The sequence below is a fragment of the Juglans microcarpa x Juglans regia genome, chromosome 2S, assembly GCF_004785595.1.
Source record: "Juglans microcarpa x Juglans regia isolate MS1-56 chromosome 2S, Jm3101_v1.0, whole genome shotgun sequence".
In the NCBI taxonomy this organism is placed as follows: Eukaryota; Viridiplantae; Streptophyta; class Magnoliopsida; order Fagales; family Juglandaceae; genus Juglans; species Juglans microcarpa x Juglans regia.
Window position 1 is genome coordinate 19,027,166 of NC_054597.1, and position 20,886 is coordinate 19,048,051.

General features: G+C 37.6%; 1 protein-coding gene and 2 long non-coding RNA genes across 5 annotated transcripts in view; 2 read left to right on the forward strand and 1 right to left on the reverse strand.

The window, feature by feature from the left end:
* The window catches only part of LOC121252845, a 20,282-nt gene extending 12,971 nt beyond the window's left edge, over positions 1–7,311 (reverse strand). Inside the window, exons 1-2 of the long non-coding RNA XR_005938288.1 lie at positions 7,162–7,311; positions 3,426–3,449 (exon numbers count right to left, since the gene is read on the reverse strand). This is a non-coding gene — a long non-coding RNA (uncharacterized LOC121252845). The remainder of the gene's footprint in view (positions 1–3,425; positions 3,450–7,161) is intronic.
* Positions 1–15,331, forward strand: part of LOC121252843 (ribose-phosphate pyrophosphokinase 4-like) — a 24,007-nt gene extending 8,676 nt beyond the window's left edge. Inside the window, exons 3-7 of one of the 3 annotated variants that reach the window (XM_041152673.1) lie at positions 13,560–13,655; positions 13,764–13,832; positions 13,922–14,050; positions 14,767–14,900; positions 14,935–15,331. In XM_041152673.1, coding sequence (XP_041008607.1) covers positions 13,560–13,655; positions 13,764–13,832; positions 13,922–14,050; positions 14,767–14,900; positions 14,935–15,112 — 606 coding nt within the window. In that variant the 3' untranslated portion in view covers positions 15,113–15,331. The remainder of the gene's footprint in view (positions 1–13,559; positions 13,656–13,763; positions 13,833–13,921; positions 14,051–14,766; positions 14,901–14,934) is intronic. The other 2 variants (XM_041152674.1, XM_041152675.1) reach the window with 2 other exon arrangements.
* Positions 9,184–13,553, forward strand: LOC121252847. The gene is made up of 3 exons (XR_005938289.1): positions 9,184–10,887; positions 10,996–10,998; positions 12,571–13,553. It is a non-coding gene; the product is annotated as an uncharacterized LOC121252847 (long non-coding RNA).
* Positions 15,332–20,886: the final 5,555 nt, after the last annotated feature.

The following is a 20,886-nucleotide window of genomic DNA, read 5'->3' on the forward strand; positions in this document are numbered from 1 at the left end:
ACCTGTCTGACCAGTAACCTCATTCCACAGAACTTTGCCACCTCACAATGTAAAAAAAGATGATTTACAGATTCACCATTCTTCTTGCACATGACACACCAATCAGCTATACACAAACTACGTTTTCTAAGGTTATTCGTGGTCAATACTTTCCCTAGAGCAGCTACCCAACTAAAGAATGCCACCTTAGTAGGTACCTTCACCCTCCAAATGCTTTTCCAGGGAAAAACATAGCCAGAATGATAATTAAGCACCGTATAAAAAGAACTGACTGAAAACCTGAAATTTCCAGCATGATCCAACAATAGCCTGTCCTCTCTTCCTTGCATCACTTTAGAGTTATAAATTTTTCCCAAAAAATCTGAAACAACATTCACTTCCCAGTCATTTACATCTCTAATAAAGTTAACATTCCATAGAATATTATTATCTGTACATTGAAGATAATTTGCCACAGCAACATTTTGATCCCTTGCAATCCTGTAAAGAGATGGAAAATCTTATTCAAGAGCTGATTCCCCACACCAAATGTCATGTCAGAAGAGAATCCCTCTTCCCTTCCCCCCACCTTAAATTTAATATGTTTAGAAAACTCCCCCCAACCTTTCCTAATGCCCTTCCATAAACTCAGCCCATACGCTTCTCTAACTTCATTAGAACACCAATCCCTCCACCCATTCCCATATTTAACAGCAACAACATTCTTCCATAAAGCATCTCTCTCTTCATGATATCTCCAAAGTCATTTTCCAAGGAGTGCTTTATTAAACAACCTCAAATTTCTCACCCCCAATCCTCCACAAGAAACCGGTTGACATACCTTATTCCAACTAACATGCCGGTTGACATACCTTATTCCAACTAACCAAATGAAACTTATTTTCCTCTCATATTCCTCCCCATAAGAAATTAGGATAAATTTTCTCAATTTTACTAGCAACCCTTGCCGGCAAAGGGAAAAGAGAAAGAAAATACGTAGAAAGATTAGACAACGTACTCTTTATCAATGTAATTCTTCCCCCTTTAGATAAATATAACTTTTTTCATCGTCAACCTTCTCTCAATTTTCTCAATAACCCCATCCCATATCAAAATAGATTTGAGAGGAGCCCCTAAGGAAAGACCAAGATACTTCAGCGGCAATGAAGCAATACACTCCAAAATATTAGCCAAAACTGAAATATTACCTACAACACCCACCGGAACAATTTCAGACTTATTTAGGTTAATCTTGAGATCGGAGACAGCTTCAAAACATAACAACAATGCTCTCAAAGATCGAATATGTTCTAGATAGGGCTCTCTGAAAATCAATGTATCATCGGAAAAAGAAGATGAGATAATTTCATACTATTCCATTCCTCATTGCCCCATCTCAAAACCCAACAAGTACCTATCTTCTACCACTGCTTCCAACATTCTACTCAAAGCATCCATGACAAGGATGAAAAGAAAAGGAGATAGTGGATCTCCTTGTCTCAAACCACGTGAACTATTAAAAAACCCAACTGGAGTGCCATTCACCGAAATGAAAAATCTCGATGTCGAAATGCAATGTTTGATCCACATACACCATTTCTTTCCAAAACCATATCTCCCAAGCAAATACAAGAGAAAATCCCAACTAACTTGGTCATACGCATTTTCCATGTCCAATTTAATCAAAATTCCAGATTCATTTGATTTAATTCTGCTCTCCACAAACTCATTAGCAACTAATACCGAGTCACGGATTTGTCTCCCTCTTACAAAGGCATTTTGAGATTTCGATATGATATTTCCCAACACCCCACTCATACGATTAGCTAACACCTTAGAGATTATCTTGTAAAACCATTTACCAAACTAATAGGCCGAAAATCACGCATCTCCACAACCCCTACTTTTTTGGGAATAAGTGAATATAGCATTGAAACTTTTCTCAAATTTCATAAAAGAATAAAATTCACGAAAAACCTTCATAATATCCTCCCACACTATATCCCAACAAGATTGAAAAAGGCCATTGAAAAACCATCCAAACCTGGAGTCTTATCCCTTGCCATTCCTCTAACCACATCGAGAACTTCATCCTCTTCAAAAGCTCTCTCCAACCTTTCTGCACTTGCCTGATGAATGAAGGCAAAAAACAGTCCATCAAGCTTTGGTCTCCATGAGTATTCTTCGCTGAACAACTTCTCATAAAAATTGAAAATGTGATCCTTAATGACCTCTTGATCTGTAATGATGTGTAACACCCCCTTCCCGTAGGATAGAGATGTTACTAACATTCATAACATAATGCCCGGTAAAGAGATTTATATCCTGAAATACCTCATTTATTGAAAAACATTAAAATGTTAAAACTGAATTGAACACAATTGTCTCGAAAACTGAAGGTAAAGTAAAAGAAATTAAACTAATCCTATGAATGACATAAAAGAGATCTAATTCTTGTGTGAATATCACTTATTCCTTCCTAATTCTTTGTACTAAATCTACTCCTGGCCATCTAGCTCTGCGTCATCATAATCACCATCTGTGAGAATTAAACATAAAAGAAAATAGGAAGACAAATAAAAATGAGTCGAATACTCAATAAGTAGCACATCATACTACTTATAAAAAAAAAGTAGCACATCATACCGTAAAATATAATTTAGCCTAGCATGAACTTAATTTCTGAGGACTCTTCACAACATACATACTGCTTCACAGATTCACAATCATACACGTAATATAACTTTCTGAAAACTTTACATTCATACATATTTTTTTTTATCAGTGCATTCATACATATATCGTCACATATTTACATAGCATATATATATTCATCGTTAACATGAGCGGAAACATACATAATCATGGCAAACATGTAATGTGAATGCATGATAACTTGTTTATCTTGTCTTAACATGGAGTGAAATACGCTGTTTAACTTGCATTACATGGAGTGAAACAAGTTTGGGTCCGTGTTTCACTTAACTTGCATAACATGGAGTAAAACACGATTGGGTCCGTGTTTCACTTAACTTGCATAACATGGAGTGAAACACGCTTAAGTCCATGTTTAACTTGCTTAACTTGTGGTTAACCATCCTTGAGTCCGTGGCACCGTAAAAATTCTTATCTTTTTTAATGCATGAGAATTTATTAGGCTTCATGAACAGTTCTAACATGTCATATTCTTGTACATGGCATAGCATAACATGACACATTCTTGTACATGACATAGCATAACATGACATATTCTTGTACATGGTATAGCATAACACGACATGACAAAACATGGCATATTTTTGTACATGGCATATTCTTATACATGGTATAACATAACACGACATGACAAAACATGACATATTCTTGTACATGACATAGCATAACATGGCATATTCTTGTACATGGTATAGCATAACATGACATAGCATTACATGACATAGCATAACATGACATTCCATGGCATACATGATCTAAGTACTACATGAACATGGCATACATAATCTAAGTATTACATGAACATGGCTTGTACAATCTGGTTATTCTATTACATGGCATACTTGACTTGAATTACTACATGAACATCTCATGGCTTTCATATAATTTTAGTAACATTCAATCAATCAAACAACAAATTCAATCATTCAAGCATAATCTCATATTTCATGAAAGATTGTGAAAGGATTCTAACCTTGACTTGTCTCTTAGCGTAGCATAGATAACCATCATAAGCACATCATATTTTCATACATAACAATAATATTCACAGTATGCATGCATTTATATGATCATACTATTTACCTCTTAGTGTCGCTTCCTGATTCCCACTTTGTAGCGTGCTACCTATAGGAGGCACTAATCGTCACTAACTTTCCTAGAAAGACGTGCGTAGCATTCTAAATGCTTAAAATCATATATAGAGATAATTTAATTATACTAAGAATAATACTTAATAGTTTACGAAAAAAGATACTTTAAGATTATGCTTTAAATTCCGTAAATATTTCTGATAAAAATAAGTCTCTGCCTCATATATATATTCAATTAAAAGCTAAGCCCATTAAAACGATGTACCAGAGTGTTTTATGAAAATAAACCCAGCCCAACCTACTATATCATATAAAACACGTCCAGCAAGACTCAACTTAATAGGAGGGCATTTTGGGAAAATAAGCATGTTGGGCAAGGGTATTTTGGGAAGGTTGAAGGTAAAGGAAGTAAAAGAAAACACAGGCTTACGGGGAAGACATCAGGTCGTGCAACTAGGACTCTCCGAGAGAGGGATTAGTTGCAATGAAGGGTCGTGGTGGCTGGCCGAGGTTAACAGTGGCTAGGAGTGGTCGGCATCGTAATGGGCTTCTCTAGGCAGTGGTGCGGCACAAGAGAGAGAATGAGTGAGAGGGTTTAGAAAGAAAACTGCTTAGTTGAGAATAACAGAGAGAGCAGGGAGAATGATTCCAGCGTGGACTTACCGGAAGGAGTGCGAGGCGGAGGGAGGTGCCTGGTTGGTAGGTTCTGTGTGAGGTGATCTGACTCTTCCAGTGGTCAACGGAGGGCTGAGTAGAAAACACCGTTGCTTCTATTATTCACGGTGGAGAGAAAACGATGGAAAATAAGCTTAGAGGCATCGACGCACGTCGTGGAGGAAGGAGAGCTTACCATCGGCGTGCTCTGTGGTAGTTTCCAGCCAGGTGGCTGATTTGGTATGAAGAGTAGTGCTATGGTGGCTGTTGGGAAGTGGTTTTCTCTGTCTGCCGAGGCTGCTATGGTGGCTAGTGTGTGAAAGTTTCATGGTTTTTGCTAAGGGTCTCATGGGTTTTATAGATGAGGGGTACGAAGCTATCGTGAGTGATTTGGAGGGGTTTGAGTTTGACTAAACTTTGGAAAACTACTCCCACAAGGAAAGGAACACTTGAGAGGATATTAGAGTTTTGAAGTGTTTGAGTTAGAGATAATTTCAAATCATGAAACTCTAGATCAAACAGAAAGATAAAAGAGGCGTATAGTTTAACAGTAGAGAAATCCTATTCAAAACAAATTACTACCTCAAAACATATAAAATAAAATAATAACAATAAAGATAACAATAAAATAATAATAATAAAATCACACTTTTGGGGTCGGGGTGTTACATGATGTTTTCAACATCATGAAGAACCTCAATTGCATTATTTCTTCGATGAAAGTTTGCCATACGGTGAAAAAATTTCATGCACTTATCACCTTCCTTGAGCCAATGGACCCGGATTTCTGTCTCTAAGAGATTTCCTCCATTAAAGTGATCTTCTCTAGATCATCCAAGAACACTTTTTTCCTCTCTAATTCCTCACCGGATAAGTCCCCCAACAGCTCCCTTTCCTCCAAACTTTGCAACTGCTGCATGAAAAGTTTCCTTTTATTTTCTGTGTTCCCAAACTCCTCAACATTCCACTTCTTCAAATCTGTTTTTAGTGCTTTAAGTTTACCTGTCAGTCCAAAGCTTGGAGTACCAGAAAAAGAGTACGAAGACCACCACATTCTCACCCTATCCACAAAACCCTATCCACAAAACCCTCAGACTCCAATCACATATCTGCCTCACATCAGGAAAATGAACCTCCCAAGAAGCTGAAACCAGAAATCTGTCCAGCCTAGACCATGCCCTTCCATTGGACAACGTAAAATCCCCAACCACCATCGGAAGATTGATCAAACCAATCTCAAAAATCATATTAGAAAAAGTATTCATGGCATGAGAGAAATAATTATCCCCCACTCACTTGCTAGAGAACCGAGTAATGTTAAAATTCCCTCCAAAACACCAAGGAACATCCCAACAACAGTAAACATGTAAGACCCCCTTCCCGTAGGATAGAGATATTACTAACATTCATAGCATAATGTTCAGTGAAGAGATTCGAATTCATGAAAAATACCTAATTTAAAAAAAAAGGTCAACTAAATATAACCTAACTGTCTTTGGATCATGAAACTGTAAGCATAAAGTAAAAACATAAACTAAACTAGTTATTGTGTAAATAACACTTATTCCTTTCTAATTTTTTACACTAGATCTATTCCTGGCCCTCCAGCTCTGTGTCCTCATACTCATCATTTGCGACAGTTAAACATAGAAGAAAATAGAGAAACAAACAAAAATGAGTCGAATACTCAGTAAATAGCACATCATACCATAAAATACATCTTAGCCTAGCATAGACTTAATTTTTGAAGGACTCTTCACAATATACACACATCATTACAGATTCACAATCATACTATACACATAACTTAATTTAACATAGGCTTAATTTTTGAAAAACTTTACATACATACATATATTGTCACAGATTTACATAGCATATCAATTCATCATTAACATGAGCGGAATCATACATAATCATGGCAAACATGTAATGTGAATGCAAAAATGACTGACTTCATGCATTTTCTAACAATCATACATGACTTGTTCATCTTATCTTTCACTTATCATATGGTGACACACACTTGAGTCCGCAGCACCGCATAACTTAATTGGTGGTGAACACGCTTAAGTCCATGTTTCCCTTAACATATGGTGAACCACGCTTAGATCCGTGGCACCGCTTATCATAACTGGTGGTGAACATGCTTAGGTTCATGTCACCCTTAACATAACTTGTGATGAACACGCTTAGATCCGTGTCACCCTTAACATAACTTGTGATGAACACGCTTAGGTTTATGTCACCCTTAATATATTTTTGAACACGCTTAGGTCCGTGTCATCCTTAACATAACTTGTGATGAAAACCCTTAGGTCCGTGTCATCCTTAAACATATCATGGAGTGAGCGTGTTTCACTCAGCATATGGTGAGTCATGCTCATGTCTGTGGCACCATCTTAACATAACTTGTATTGAACACGCTTAGGTTCGTGTCACCCTTTAACATATCATGGAGTGAAACACGCTTAGGTCTGTGTTTCACTTAACATATGTTGAATCACGCTTAAGTCCGTGGTACTGCTTATCATAACTTGTGGTGAACACGCTTAAGTCAGTGTCACCCTTAACATCTTATCTTTCTTAATGCATGAGAAATTTGTTGGACTTCATGAACTTTTCTAGCATGGCATATACATGTACATAGCATAACATAAAATGACATGGCATAATGTGATCTAAACATAACATTCCATTTCGTATATAATCTAAGAACTACATGAACATTACATGACTTATATGATCTAAATACTTCATGACATTACATTGCATGGCATACATGTGATTTTCATGACATATCATCCATCAAATCACAATCCATAATAGCATAATATACATAAGCTCACTCACATGCATATAATTATAATTCATCGAAAGATCATGAAAGGGATCTAACCTTGACTTAGCTCGTAGTAGCGTAGGCAAACATCATAATTTCATATACAATTAGAACATTTATAGTGCACGTGCAATTATATGATCATACTAATTATCTCCTAACGCTGCTTCCTGATTCCCACTTTGTGGCGTGTTACCTATATGAGGTTAGATGTTACTAATTTCCTAGAAAAGCATGTCGTAATACTCTATGTAATTAAATACGTATAATGGAACTAAACTAAAATAATAGGCTTCATAACATCTTTAAAATCCCTTAAATACTTTTTATAAAAATTGTGTCTATGGGCTCATAATTATTCATGTAAAACTTTGGGTTAGCTTAAATTCCCGTCCAGTTCCTATTAAAGAAAATAGCCGAATTAAAATCACTAAAACGGGTTTTTGTAAAGCACCACCAGCCCACTTTAAAACCATAACATAGTTTCTGTCAACCCAAAATTTACCCACTTAAATTATCGTAGTTTTTTAAATAAGCCCAACATGTTTATTTGAAACTAGGCCCAGTACCCCTTAAAGAAAACACTAGCCGGTTGGGCTTAAGGCCCAAGGAATAGAGACTCAGGAGGTTACACAATTAAGGGTCAAAAGGGCATATAAGTAATTACAGAATTAGTGGAGGGGCTTTTTGGGAAAGGCTGAAAACAAAACACAAAAAGAAACACATCTTACGGCAAGACTAGGTGGAGGGGTATTTGTGTAAAACTAATAGTAATGCATGGGTATTTTAGGAAGGCTGAAATAAAAGAAACAAAAAGTGCGAAGGCATGCTTACGGGAGAGTGGAAGAGAGTCGTGCAATAACTCACTGAGAGAGGGGCTGAGCGGCTCTGGGTAGTTGGGAGTGACTGGCGACGCAGCTGGTGTCTCTGGGCAGTGGTGCAACACAAGAGAGAGAAAAGGGTGAGAGAGTTAGAGAGAGGTTCTGTCCAGCTGATAAGCACTAGGGAGAAAAATGGTGGCTGACGGCAATGGGCTTATCGAGAAGTGGGCTTGATGGGGTTGGGCTGGTCGGCGATTTCTGGCACCGTGGGTGGTGCTCCGATGTCCCGGGGTGATCGGCGGTGGCTAGGCAAAAACACAGGGCTGTGCGAGTGAGTTTTCTGGATTTTCTTGTGTTTATTTCTGAGGGTCTTGTTTTTTTATAGATGAGGGGGAAGGATTAACGTGAGCCGTCATGAGATTGGATATAGTTTGGAGTTGGGAGTTAAACTTATTCAACTTAGGAGATAAACACCGAGGCTTACGAGTGAAGATGGTGGAAGAAACTCACCCACTCAAATAAAATCACTATTTTAAAACAGATCTTAAATTTAGTAATAGCAATAATAATTAAAATTACACTTTCGGGGTCTGGATGTTACAAAACACCCGCCATTTCATCTCAAAATATTCCTACTATTATCCACGTTAGGACCATAAATCCCCGCAAAAGCCCATTCAAATCCGTCATCTACACATTTGAACCGACAAGCAACCATAAACTCTCCCACATAATGAACTACAATCTCCACTAACTTCCTATCCCACATAACTAATAATACCACCCGAGGCCCCTTTCGAAACTAATTCAATCCATCCCACACATTGACATCTCCATAAACTATTCACAATTGTTTGATCAACCAACTTCAGCATGGTTTCTTGGAAACAAATAACATGAGCACTCCACTTTCGAATCATATTCTTTACCTGAAGACGTTTTCTATAATCATTTAGCTCCCTCACATTCCAAGAGATGATTGTTGGTTTCATTGATGACTATAAACAACCCTCTCCTTGCCTTTATTATATCTCTAAAGGCGCTTCCTCCCTTTGCATTATAATTAATAGAGCATGATAACCTCTTCAATTCCCTCTCCTTCTTAAGAGTGGATCTAGCCAATCAAGGTTGACCAGCTTCTATAGCTATTAGAAGTGCTCTAGATTGTTCCTCAAATCCGACACAAGAGAGTCTCATACAATCCTTAATTTCAACCACTTTCCGCATCACCCAATTAGATGAGGAATTAGGCTAATCAATTTCAAGAAGGATAGCACACAACCGATCAGGGTCCATTTCTTCATAAGACTCCTCAACTCTCCTAACTCACTTCCCTCTGCCTCCTCCTCCCCTCCAAGAATCATCTGCATCTCAAAGTTAAGCTCTGGGGGCAAGGGACCCCAAAAACAAACTCCTCAATGGACCCAATGACATTACCACTCAATTCCACATCTCCCTCTGCCACTTCCACCCCCTCTGAAACCCTTTCATTGCCTTCAAAACGTAGCTCAACAAGAACTAGTAACGATTGAGAAGAGAACCTCCCAACCCTGAGATGAGAATCTCCCTTCTAAATCTCGGGCTTGGAGGAAGACAGCATGCTCCCCTTCGCCGGAGCTGAACACACCACCTAAGTACCCTCAGAGGGGTCGACTACCACCGTCGTCCCCTTCTGTGAAGAAAGCTCAACCTCCTGTACCGTCAAGGGTATAATATGGACCACCTCAGAGTTCCGATTCTTAGATCTGAGGAATTGAACAGTTGCTGGTGGATGGACCCCTCTCGAAGAACCTGTCGGAGACTCGCCTGTCGCCGTTGACCCTTTCTGTGACGTCGTAGTGTCTGTCGGAGCCACGGAGCCCTTGGGCTGGGCCACCCCTCCTCTCGGGCTGTTTGAGCCCTGTATCTCACATGAAGGCTTTGTCCTCTTGAAACAAGGCCCATTCCGGCCCACATGCCCATCTGCTAACTTAACATTCAGACCCACAGGCCCATTCCGCTGCTCCCCCATCCTTTTTCCTTCTTCCTTATCCTCCAAATTTAGGCCCAAACCCATAAATAGACCCAACCCTTCATCTACCTTCTTCAACATTGACTCCAACCTCTCCTTCCAACCGAATAACTCTGCCCTTACGTGCCATAGAGACCCTTCAACTTCTCCAATTTTCTGCAACACCTCAGCAGGCCAACCATTCTTCCTTCCATCCATCTGCTTCCACCACAGAGCCCTATATTTCTTAATGTGCATTCCACCACCAGCATTGAACCATTCCCTGGATTGACTTGCTGGGACTAGAAAATTTTTGGTAGAGTTGCATATTATGTATCCTGTTGTAGCTTGATATTTCACTCATTATTGACCATATAAGTTAAGCTTTCTTTTGAGAATTGGGGAAGTATGCACCTGGTACAGGACTCTGTCTTGCATTTGACAGTTAAGACATTCTTCCCAATTGAAGTTGTTTTTGGCTGAGCAATTTGTTTTACTAAGCTCAACAAGAAGTTGCATCCAAGGAAAAAAAAAAAATTTGAAAGGCCGAAATGCACCAATAGCTCCTGTTCAAATTAAGTCCAATTATCCATATTTTGTGATACTCGATAACCAGATGAATATCACATATTATGAACCAATAAAATCCTGTCACATGTTAAAGTATTTGCACTTCATTTTTATTTCATTGGCAATATAATAAAATTATAATAAGGGAAAGAACCAAAGGGGAGAGGCAGCAGAGACAGCACTAAATGAATGGAAGAAAACCAACAGAAAAATATAAAGAAAACAGTAAGTATTAGTTGTGGAGCGAACCATAGTTAGATTCAATCGCTTCGAGCTCTGTTATTATCTTTCGAAGCAATATCGGCGCTTAAGGTGAATCTTGGTAAGTCCGAGATGGTTGTGGTGGGCGTGGCGCCTAACATCAATAGCTTGGCAAGCTTTTTGGATTGTAAGGTATCTTCGTTACCTCTGAAATATTTGGGCCTTCCGTTGGGAGCAACGTTTAAGGCTAGAACTATTTGGGATGGGATAGTGGAGAAGGTAGAGAAAAAGTTGACGGGTTGGAAAATGGTGTATCTATCGAAAGAGGGTTGTCTCACTTTAATTAAGAGCACTCTTCCTAATCTCCCCACCTATTTCTTATCTTTGTTTCCTTTGCCGATAGGGGTGGCGATTAGGATTGAGAAACTCTTTCAGGCGTTCTTCTGGGGGGCATGGGGGAGGAAAAGAAATTCCATCTTGTTAATTGGCCTACCGTATGTTCCCCAATTTTGAAGGGGGGTTTGGAAGTGTGCAATTTGAGAGCCTTGAATAAATCTTTATTGGGGAAATGGTTATGGAGATACCACTTGGAGGGGGAGTCGTTGTTGAAGGAGATTATTGATGCTAGACATGGAAGTGCTTTTTGGGGGTGGGGGGACGGGGGGCAGGTGTTGCTCCAATGAAGTGAGGTGGGGATATGGTGTGGGCTTATGGAAATTTATTAGGAAGGGATGGCCATGCTTTGAAAAACATATCCGTTTTGTGGCCGGAGAGGGTACTAGAATTAGTTTTTGGCGGGATGTGTGGAGATTGCGCTCTTGATAGAGTTTTTCCAGCTCTCTATCGTATTGCTACTATTAGGGATGCTTCAGTGGCAGATGTGCGGGTGTCTTCCCACAGCTCTTACCAGTGGAATATCCTTTTTAATAGGGACATTCATGATTGAGAATTGTCCACCGTCTCAGATTTTTTCAGATATATACTCTATGGGACCCCCATGACACAGAGGGATGGAATGCAATGGAGGTTTAATGACAGTAAGAAATGCACAGTCAGGGTGTATTACAAATTATTGACATCATAAGCTACCACTCATTTCCCTTGGAAAAATATTTGGAGGTCTCATGTGCCTTCTAAAGTAGTTTTTTTTTTTTTGTATGGACTACTGCCCTTGAGAAGATCTTAACCACGGACAACTTGAGGAAGAGGGGATGTGTTGTGTTGGATTGGTGTTATGTGTAAAAAGAATGGAGAATCAGTAGATCACCTCTTATTGTACTGTGAGGCGGCATGGGTGCTGTGGGATGAGATCTTTAGAAGGGCTGATATTGCTTGGGTCATGCCATCGAGGGTGGTGGATTTATTGTGCTGTTGGAAAATGATTCAAGGTTGTCCTCAAGTGGCGGCAGTGTGGAAGATGATCCCATCGTGCATCATGTGGTGCATTTGGTTGGAAAGGAATGAGCGTTGAAGACAAGGAGCGCACAATGGCGGAAATGCAGAATTTCTTTGTACATACTTTAATGCTTTGGTTTTCAGCTATTGTACTAGATGTGAATATTGTGCGTGACTTTTTGTCTTTAATTTATCGTTCATAGAATTTATTTAGGTGTTCTTTTGTATACCTCCTATGTACATGGGCTATGCCTATTTCATTCACATCTATAAAATTTATCTATTACTTGTAAAAAAAAAAAAAAAAAAAAGTATTAGTTGTGGATCTCAGATTTCAAACTTCCAAATATGTTTGTGAGGTTTCACCTATTTTAATGTCGTGGCTTCAAGTGGTATTTCTATTTGAAGTTTACTGGAAAAACGAAGGGGTCTTGTACTCGCGTTGTGTCAGTACTTCAAGCAATTATAGTCATTTTTTTTTTCTCATATATGTAGTTCATTGTTTGCTTGGATCTTACAATTCTTAGTCGACTGTGGAATAAAAATGAAAAACCAAAACAGAGAGATTTGCTAGCTTTTTGTCTGCTGATGTGACTATGCTTCTCTTAGGGGATCCAGTGATGGTTTAATTCAATATGAAGAAATACAAGATTTTGCTTCATTGTATTGCAAAGTACCTTTGCGGTGATGGATCTGAATTTTATAGTCTAATTTCCGTCTCTCTCTCTCTTTCTCTCTCTTCTGCTAAATTTCTTTTGCTTTTCCTATTTTGTTTCCAATAGTCTTTGCTTTGATGATATAGATTAAAGATTTATTTTGTCACATGGGGTGATCTTAATGGTCCATAAATCATGCAATGGGCATTTAAAAATAATTGAAAGTTCATCCTTGACAGAATACAATCAAATATGCAGTCTTGATGCATTTTTTGATGAATAATAAAAGAATTTATTAACATACACAAACAGCGTAGCCCGAGAACACAAGAAGTGTAAAAGAGAAATGTCTAACTAGTAATAGAAAAGAGATGAGAAAAGCATAAAAACTCTGACCATTAAAAGTGTAGATGCATTTCACCCAAATGAAGGTTTATTACTAGCTAGATCTTCGGTTTTCAATATGCAAAAGTGTTTTTCACCAATTGGAGAGTCCAAGATAGGTTTTCTATACCATGGTTGAACCAAAGTTTACTTGGGAATAAAACAACTCTTGTTCTATACCCTCCTGAATTGTCTTTGATATTAGCTCAACGTGAGAAAATAACGAGAAAAATTCATGTCTTCATATTGATTATTATGCAGGAAAGATTTTATTTTGGGGACCATGTTTTGCCTTTGTTTGAGACTGGTATTCCTCTCCTAAAGAAGCGTCTGCACCAGCTTCCAGATGCTGACAATGCGAGTGAAATTAGTTTTAGTTCTTGATTTCATACCACCTCTTGAAATACATTCTAGCCTGTTAAATTTGCTTTAGATCTTCCCATTCTAATCATTGTACTTGTCCAGATTGTTGTTGCATTTCCAGATGATGGGGCTTGGAAGCGATTCCACAAGCTTTTGGATCTTTTTCCCATGGTTAATTTTTTTTTCTCAAATAAATGTGACGTTTAAATTTATAATCGAATGTTTGTATTATGCTGTACTATTTTGTTGTTGAATGGCAGGTCGTGTGCACAAAGGTTCGTGAGGGTGATAAGAGGATAGTTCGGCTCAAGGAAGGAAATCCTGCTGGTTGTCATGTAGTCATTGTTGATGATTTAGTCCAATCAGGAGGCACCCTATATGAGTGCCAGGTATTTTTCATAAACTCCTAGGCATATAGGCTTTTTCTTTCCTTTTCTTCTCTATGACTTTCCGGTCTTCTGAGAGCATGATTCAGGATGTCAATAAGTTTAGGTTCATTTAAGATTTTCCCTCATTTTATTGTCTTTTCCAATATACAATTGTTGATTTGGACTTAAAAACCTCTTCATCACCAAACCTTAAATCTTCAATTTAACCTATGTAATTCCAAATATGTGGGTCTAATTGGGCATGATACAATAGAGATATGTGAATGCCCAATCACGGAAATATAGGATAACAAACAAAATTCAATTACGTGTGTTTGTATAAATTTATGAGCTCTGTTTTCATTTTTGCAAACAAAAAAAAAAAAATGTTTAAAATCTGTTGTTGTAACCTATTGAAATAGTCAGAGAAGAATCTTTAAAAACTTTACATTCAGAGTGTTTTACATTTGTCAAAATATTTTCATTTCTAACTATGTGATTAGAGATGTTTTACCATGACATTCAAGGTGCACTTTTGCCTTTATACAATTATCTTCGTCTTCCTGCAGAAGAATAATCATAGCTAGTTCTATTTCAAGTTCAATTTTATATTCTTTTCTTGTAAATTTAATTATTTCCCATGTGATGGCAATGGCCATTGCATATATGGATGTTTTAGCTATCCCAAAAAATAACATTCATCGTCCTTATTGTCTTTCCTTTCTTGGTTCTTCCAGAAAGTTTTGGCAGCTCATGGTGCAGTAAAGGTGAGTGCTTATGTGACCCATGGGGTGTTTCCTAATCGCTCATGGGAGCGATTCACTCACAAGAATGGTACGTACTTTTCGTGTTGCTACTCCAGCCCCGATCGTTTGTACTTCTATGATTTTTATTGCCTTTTAGTTTTTGTACTTCTATGATTTTTATTGCCTTTTAGTTTCAATTTCAGAACGCTCGGAGAAGGCATTCGCCTACTTTTGGATGACAGATTCTTGCCCGCGTACTGTTAAAGCCATAGCAAATAAAGCTCCTTTTGAAGTGTTGAGTCTTGCAGGATCAATTGCTGATGCTCTACAAATTTGAAAAGATATTTGTGGGGACTTCTGATATAATTCGAAGAAATGCATCTCTGACAATTTAATTCAGTTGATAATTGATACTTTTAGGCAAAACCGTATTCAAGAAGCTTGTTTTGTGAATTGTATTGGTTTGCTTCTTGATCATAGTGTTGTGTTGTGATTGTTTAGAGCTTTGTCATCTGAACTCACCTTGACTTTGAATATGCAGTAAATGTGACTTTTCCATACGTCCCTGAACTGTTAGAAACAGCAACGAGTCTACTAGAGAATCTACAATTGTAATTTGTTAAGTGACGAGATCAACACTATGAAATCAAAGGGAAAATATAAGGGGTAATGATGATGAAATGTGTGCCGTGTCTATAGAGTAATCGGGTAACATTTTTTTTTCTTGAAAAAAAACAAAAATTATAGATCAAGTCATTAGTTTTGAAGAAATATGATGATAGAGAAAGAACGAGAAAGGAATGGAAGAACAAGAAATGAAGATGGAAACAAGAATTGTACGGATTTTTTGGAGGCAAATCCAACCTCCCAATGAAATTATACAGATCAAAGACCCCTTCCCTCTTCTTCCCTCCTATTTATACTTCAGTTGAAATCAAAACGCAACAGAACGAACAGTTCGAATTATAAAAGTCATTTTACCAAATGCACGTTTTATTCTATCTAACGCACCCATGCTACAAGATTGAAACACATCGTTTCATTAAATCCTTTCCCAAAGCATTGCGTTGCACTCCTAGACTCCTTCCTACTGCTATTCTTCTCGCTCCCATGACAATCGCCCCTCCTTAAGAGCCTTCCACAAGGCTGCAATAGATGACTGACTTCCACTGACTGCCTTCTACCCGTCCTGATTCACAATGCTGCAGTAGATGGCTGACTTTTACTGACTGCCTACCACTCTCATTCCCACTCATTCATTCCTCCCACTTCAAAGAACCTTGCCCACAAGATGTGGATAAAGGTCCCTCAATTTCTATAAAGATTCGCATGAGCTATCATCTGGTAGTGCCCCCAGCCCACTTAACAAACACCTCAGTTACTGCTTTGATTGTCTTGCTTCTTCATTCTTCTATCCAGAATTGATTCTAGTTCAGGCTGAATAGTTCCTTCTCGGTCAACTGGTGGTAAGGTTGATAGTGGAGTAATCTGCTGCCCACTTTCTTTCTTTCTTTTTTTTTTTTAAAAAAAGCAAGACACAGAAAACAAGATGGGTTCAAGATGATGTTGGTAAATCCAACTTGTATGCTACATGGAGTTACTGTTGGCAACCCAGCAGGTTGTATATTTTCATATTTTGTGACTTGGCAAACATCACACTCCTTCACTAACTTCTTGATATCCCCTCTCATCCCTTCCCAATAGAAGTCCATCTTTGTCCTCTTCAAGGTTTTATGATAGCCCGTATGACCAGCCTGTAGGCTATGATGACTGTACTGTAAGATTTTAGCCTAAAAATAAGACCCCGGCACTACCTCCATCTTGCCTTTCCTTAATAAAAGGCCTTGCTGAATGGCATAGTATCTATCTATATTATCACCCTGCTGCAATCTCAAGTAAATCTCTTAAATTTTTGGTGACATTGAATAGCTATGCCTCAACTCTTCAATCCATGTTGGTGTAGGAAATGAAATTATTGCCAATGCCCCAACTTCTTCTTCCTGTTTCCTGGACAGTGCATCAACTACCTTATTCTCTTTTCCTTTCTTATATTCGGTTGATAAGTCATACCCCATGAGCTTAGTGATCCACTTCTGCTTTGCTTTAGTTCCCACTCTTTCCTCAAGCAAAAACTTCAATGCCATTGGTCAAATTTAACTTTGAATGTTTGCCAAGGAGGTATGGCCTCCACTTCTGAAATGTAGTTACTAATGCTAACAACTCATTCTCATAAGTTGATAGCAATAAGGCCTTACCTTTGAGTGCTTTGCTGTAGTAAGCAATTGGCAGCCCATCTTGCATCAAGACAGCTCTTAACCCAACGCCACTTGCATCCCATTCGACTGTAAAGCTTCTTCAAAAATCTGCTAACTTAAGAATAGGTGATTATGTCACAGCCTTTTTAAGCTCCATAAAGCTGTAGTGGCATCTTCATTCCAATCAAAAGAATTTTTCTTTAGCAATGCAGTTAATGGAGTTGCAATAGATCCACAACCTCTAATAAATTTCATGTAATACCCAGTGAGGCCTAAAAATCCCCTTAAGGACTTCAATGACACAAGAATTGGCCAATACTCTAACATTGATGAGATTTTTGCTAGATCTGCTTTCTCCCCATCCCTTGAAATCAGATGGCCTAAGTAATCTATCTTAGTAACACCCAACTTGCATTTGTGTGTACTTCTTGAGTCCACCAAAATCACTACTAGTTGCACCGAAATGACACCAAACACCCTCATAGTGTTAGCACTTGGTGACCCCGAGATGGCATGAATAGAAATTTGCAGGCTCTCTTATTGTGTTTCCACATCATGCTCCACTAGCACAGCTTCATCAACCCTACTATCTTGGCCCAATTCATTTCCCACTTCACTATCTTCCACTTGCAAGAGATAAACTCTTGAGTTCTTGCACACATGACTTGGTTTCCACTTCTCCTCACAGTGGTAAAATAAACCATTCTTTCTCTTCTCATCCATATGCAAAGAAGAGATCTTTGTTTTTGGCCCCACATTCTTCTGAAACCTTCTACCAACATCCACCACAACCCCAAACTGTTGTCGATCACTACTGCCCACCACTGCTCTCAAAGCCTTCCTTGAACTCCAAACATATTTCTCCTGAATTTTAATCAACCCAAAGGCTGCATTTAAATTAATTGGATTGAGCATCGTAATAGGGAGTCTGATCTCATCTTTGAGACCACTTAAAAAGAAACTCAACTTGTGTAACAGCCTGCTAGAAATTCACTGGTGGGATTTCTATTGACTTTAGAAACCTTGTGAAAATCTCATAAGTTTTTACAAATCGACCAATCGCACATGTTTTAGTCTGTCAACATAGTCAGTGTTATCACTCACTATGGTGCTAGAAATATGAGTTTAATTATTTGAGGTAGTTAGAAGTATCAGAATGTGTTTTAGTCTACGCCATTAGACTCAGTTGATTATTTAGGATTTTATGGCGCAATAGCCCATTTTCATAATTACGGACAAAACATCTGTTCGAAATTGTGAAATTATTTTTATGGCCACTTTGGAGTTCAATTTCGGTAAACGATTTTCACTATATGTTACTATGAATATTTATGATTTTTCAGTACTAAGTTTATTATGCATTTCTTTGGAGTGAATAGTAACTTCGATAAGCGCACCCAGTACAATGCTTTCAAAATTACTGTGTGGAATGTCCAAATTAGGTTAGAGAAGCTTTATTTGGACACTTGAAAAGATCTTAGCCACACATAGTGAAATAGTATTAGACACTTGGCATAGATAGATTTGTGAAGGAAATCAAGGTGTGAGATCATGCCACCTAAGCAAAACTTTGTTTCATCAGATCAACCAAATTGTGCTAGACCAAAGAGGATTTCAATCCTACCAAAACCCTAAATGGTTGGAATCCAATTGAAACCCCAAAAACTTGGTTGAAACCGAAACCCTAAACGGTTTCCCAAATCCTAAAGTTGGCCTCCAAACCCTTTCTAATTTGATTTCTAGCATTGTGTTTAATCACTTGATTAAATCACTTCCACATCCTTAATTAATCAAACCCTTGTTATGACATCATTATCTAACCTTTTAAATTTTGAAAATTTGATTGGGCCAAGAAAAATTAGATTTGAGCTTGATAGCATCTCAAACCGTAACCAAACCCCCTTTAAACCCCAAATTGAAGCCCACTTGGTTGGGGCCCATGAATTTGGCCACCTTGGCAAAACTTCTTGAAGAAATTTCCTCCCCCACATGGCAGACTATCCACTGCCATTGGCTGCACCCATTAGTGCCTTGATGTGAAGGAGAAGTCCACTCCATCAACCTCCATCTCTCACAGCTGCTACAGGCAGTCCTTTGCCCTCATTACTCTCCACTTTATGTCACATAGCCAACACCAATCAAGAGTCTTTCAAGCCCATAACTTCCCCCTCCTGGAGTCTAAAGTCGTGCAAGACACACTTCTCTCCATTTTATCACTTATTTCAACCTTTCTTAGAGAGAAACCCAGAAGAGCTCTCTCGGGCAGATTTCGGAGTCTTTTTCCATGGCCATTTTTGACACTTTGTAAGTATTTTTTCATGATGAGTCCTTCATAAAAGTTGTTTATATTTGAGTTTAATTTCGGTGGATATCTTATTAGTCTCATTCAATGCTCATTTGATCTATCAAAAGTATTTTTAACCATGGAAAGGTCACTCTAGGCGTGAAACTGGAGAGTATGATATGTTTTGAAATTTTTGACCAAGCTAATTGGCATATCTTGGTCCAAAAATTTTATGGAGTGTTGCTAGCACGTGTTTATGAATGTTCATTGAGATTTTGTTGCATGAATAAAGCTTTTAATGATAGATTTCCTTACCTTTCGAAACTTGAAAACTAGAAGTGGAAAAACAGTTTTTGTTTTGTGAAAGTTTGAATATTTCATGGTTTAATCTTATTCCAAAGGTTTTGATATTTTTATATGATGATTTTAAGCCTCTTTTATACACGTTAGGATGTTATTTTGAAGATATTTAGTATTATTTTTAAAGATATGATTTTCTATGCAAGATGATTTCGGTTTGGCCTAAGATTTGATGTTTTTGGGTTAGATTCATGTTTTGTTGAATTTTAGCCATGTGATTTTAAGTTTGATGGTTGGATCTTCTTTAGGACACATTTTTTAAGCCATGAGATATTTTATTTTGAAGATCACTTGTATTTAAGCCATGGATCAAGAGATTGATTAAAGTTAGTGGAGAGAAAAGTTTCTGTTTTGGACTAAGTTTGAAACCAAAAACTCCAAGTGTTGTTTTTTGATTTTTGGTGACTTTTGTTAGATTATTTAAAACATAGTTGATCTTAGGATGATATTATGAATGTTTTAGAAGTAAGATTTGATTTTTTGAAATTATTTGAGATGTGTTTATTAAGGTCAAAACTTGTGATTCAAGGGTTTACTTTTTATTAAAAAGTTTGGGTCTTTTTACAAAAAAAAGTTTAGTATTGATGATTAGATCTTTCTTAATGGATATTTTAAGTGTGTTTTTAAAATTAGGATAGGAAGATCTTTGTTACAAAATTTTGGTTTAATCATGGGATTTGAAGATGGAAGAAATTGCAACAAAAAATCAACGAAAAAAGTCCTATGGTGAGTTTTTCATAGTTGTGAATGGTTTTAAATTTTTTTTGATTTGATATTTGAGTTTAGGACAAAATTTACAAGAGGAATGTAAATTTTGGTAATTTTTAGAGTTAGGATGTGAAATCCTTAAGTTAGGGGTAAAATGGTCATTTTCTCACATGTAGAGGAATTTTACTCTAAGTTGTCTCTTTCACATTTTTAATTGTTAGTAAATTAATTTCTAAGTTTTAGAATACCCTCCTACAGTTCCTCGTGTTTCGCGCTTTATTCTCACAGAACGCGACTATTGAGGTAAGTTAACTCTTAACTTACTATCAGTTTACGGTGTATGTGTGATGGGTAAGAGAACTACAATTTATGTTCGTATGTTGTTATATATGTCATGTCATGCCATGTCATTACGTGTTTATCTATTACATGAATTATTTTATCACAAAAATCTTATCTGTTACACAATATATTCTGTCATATGTTACTATCTGTTGCAAGTAT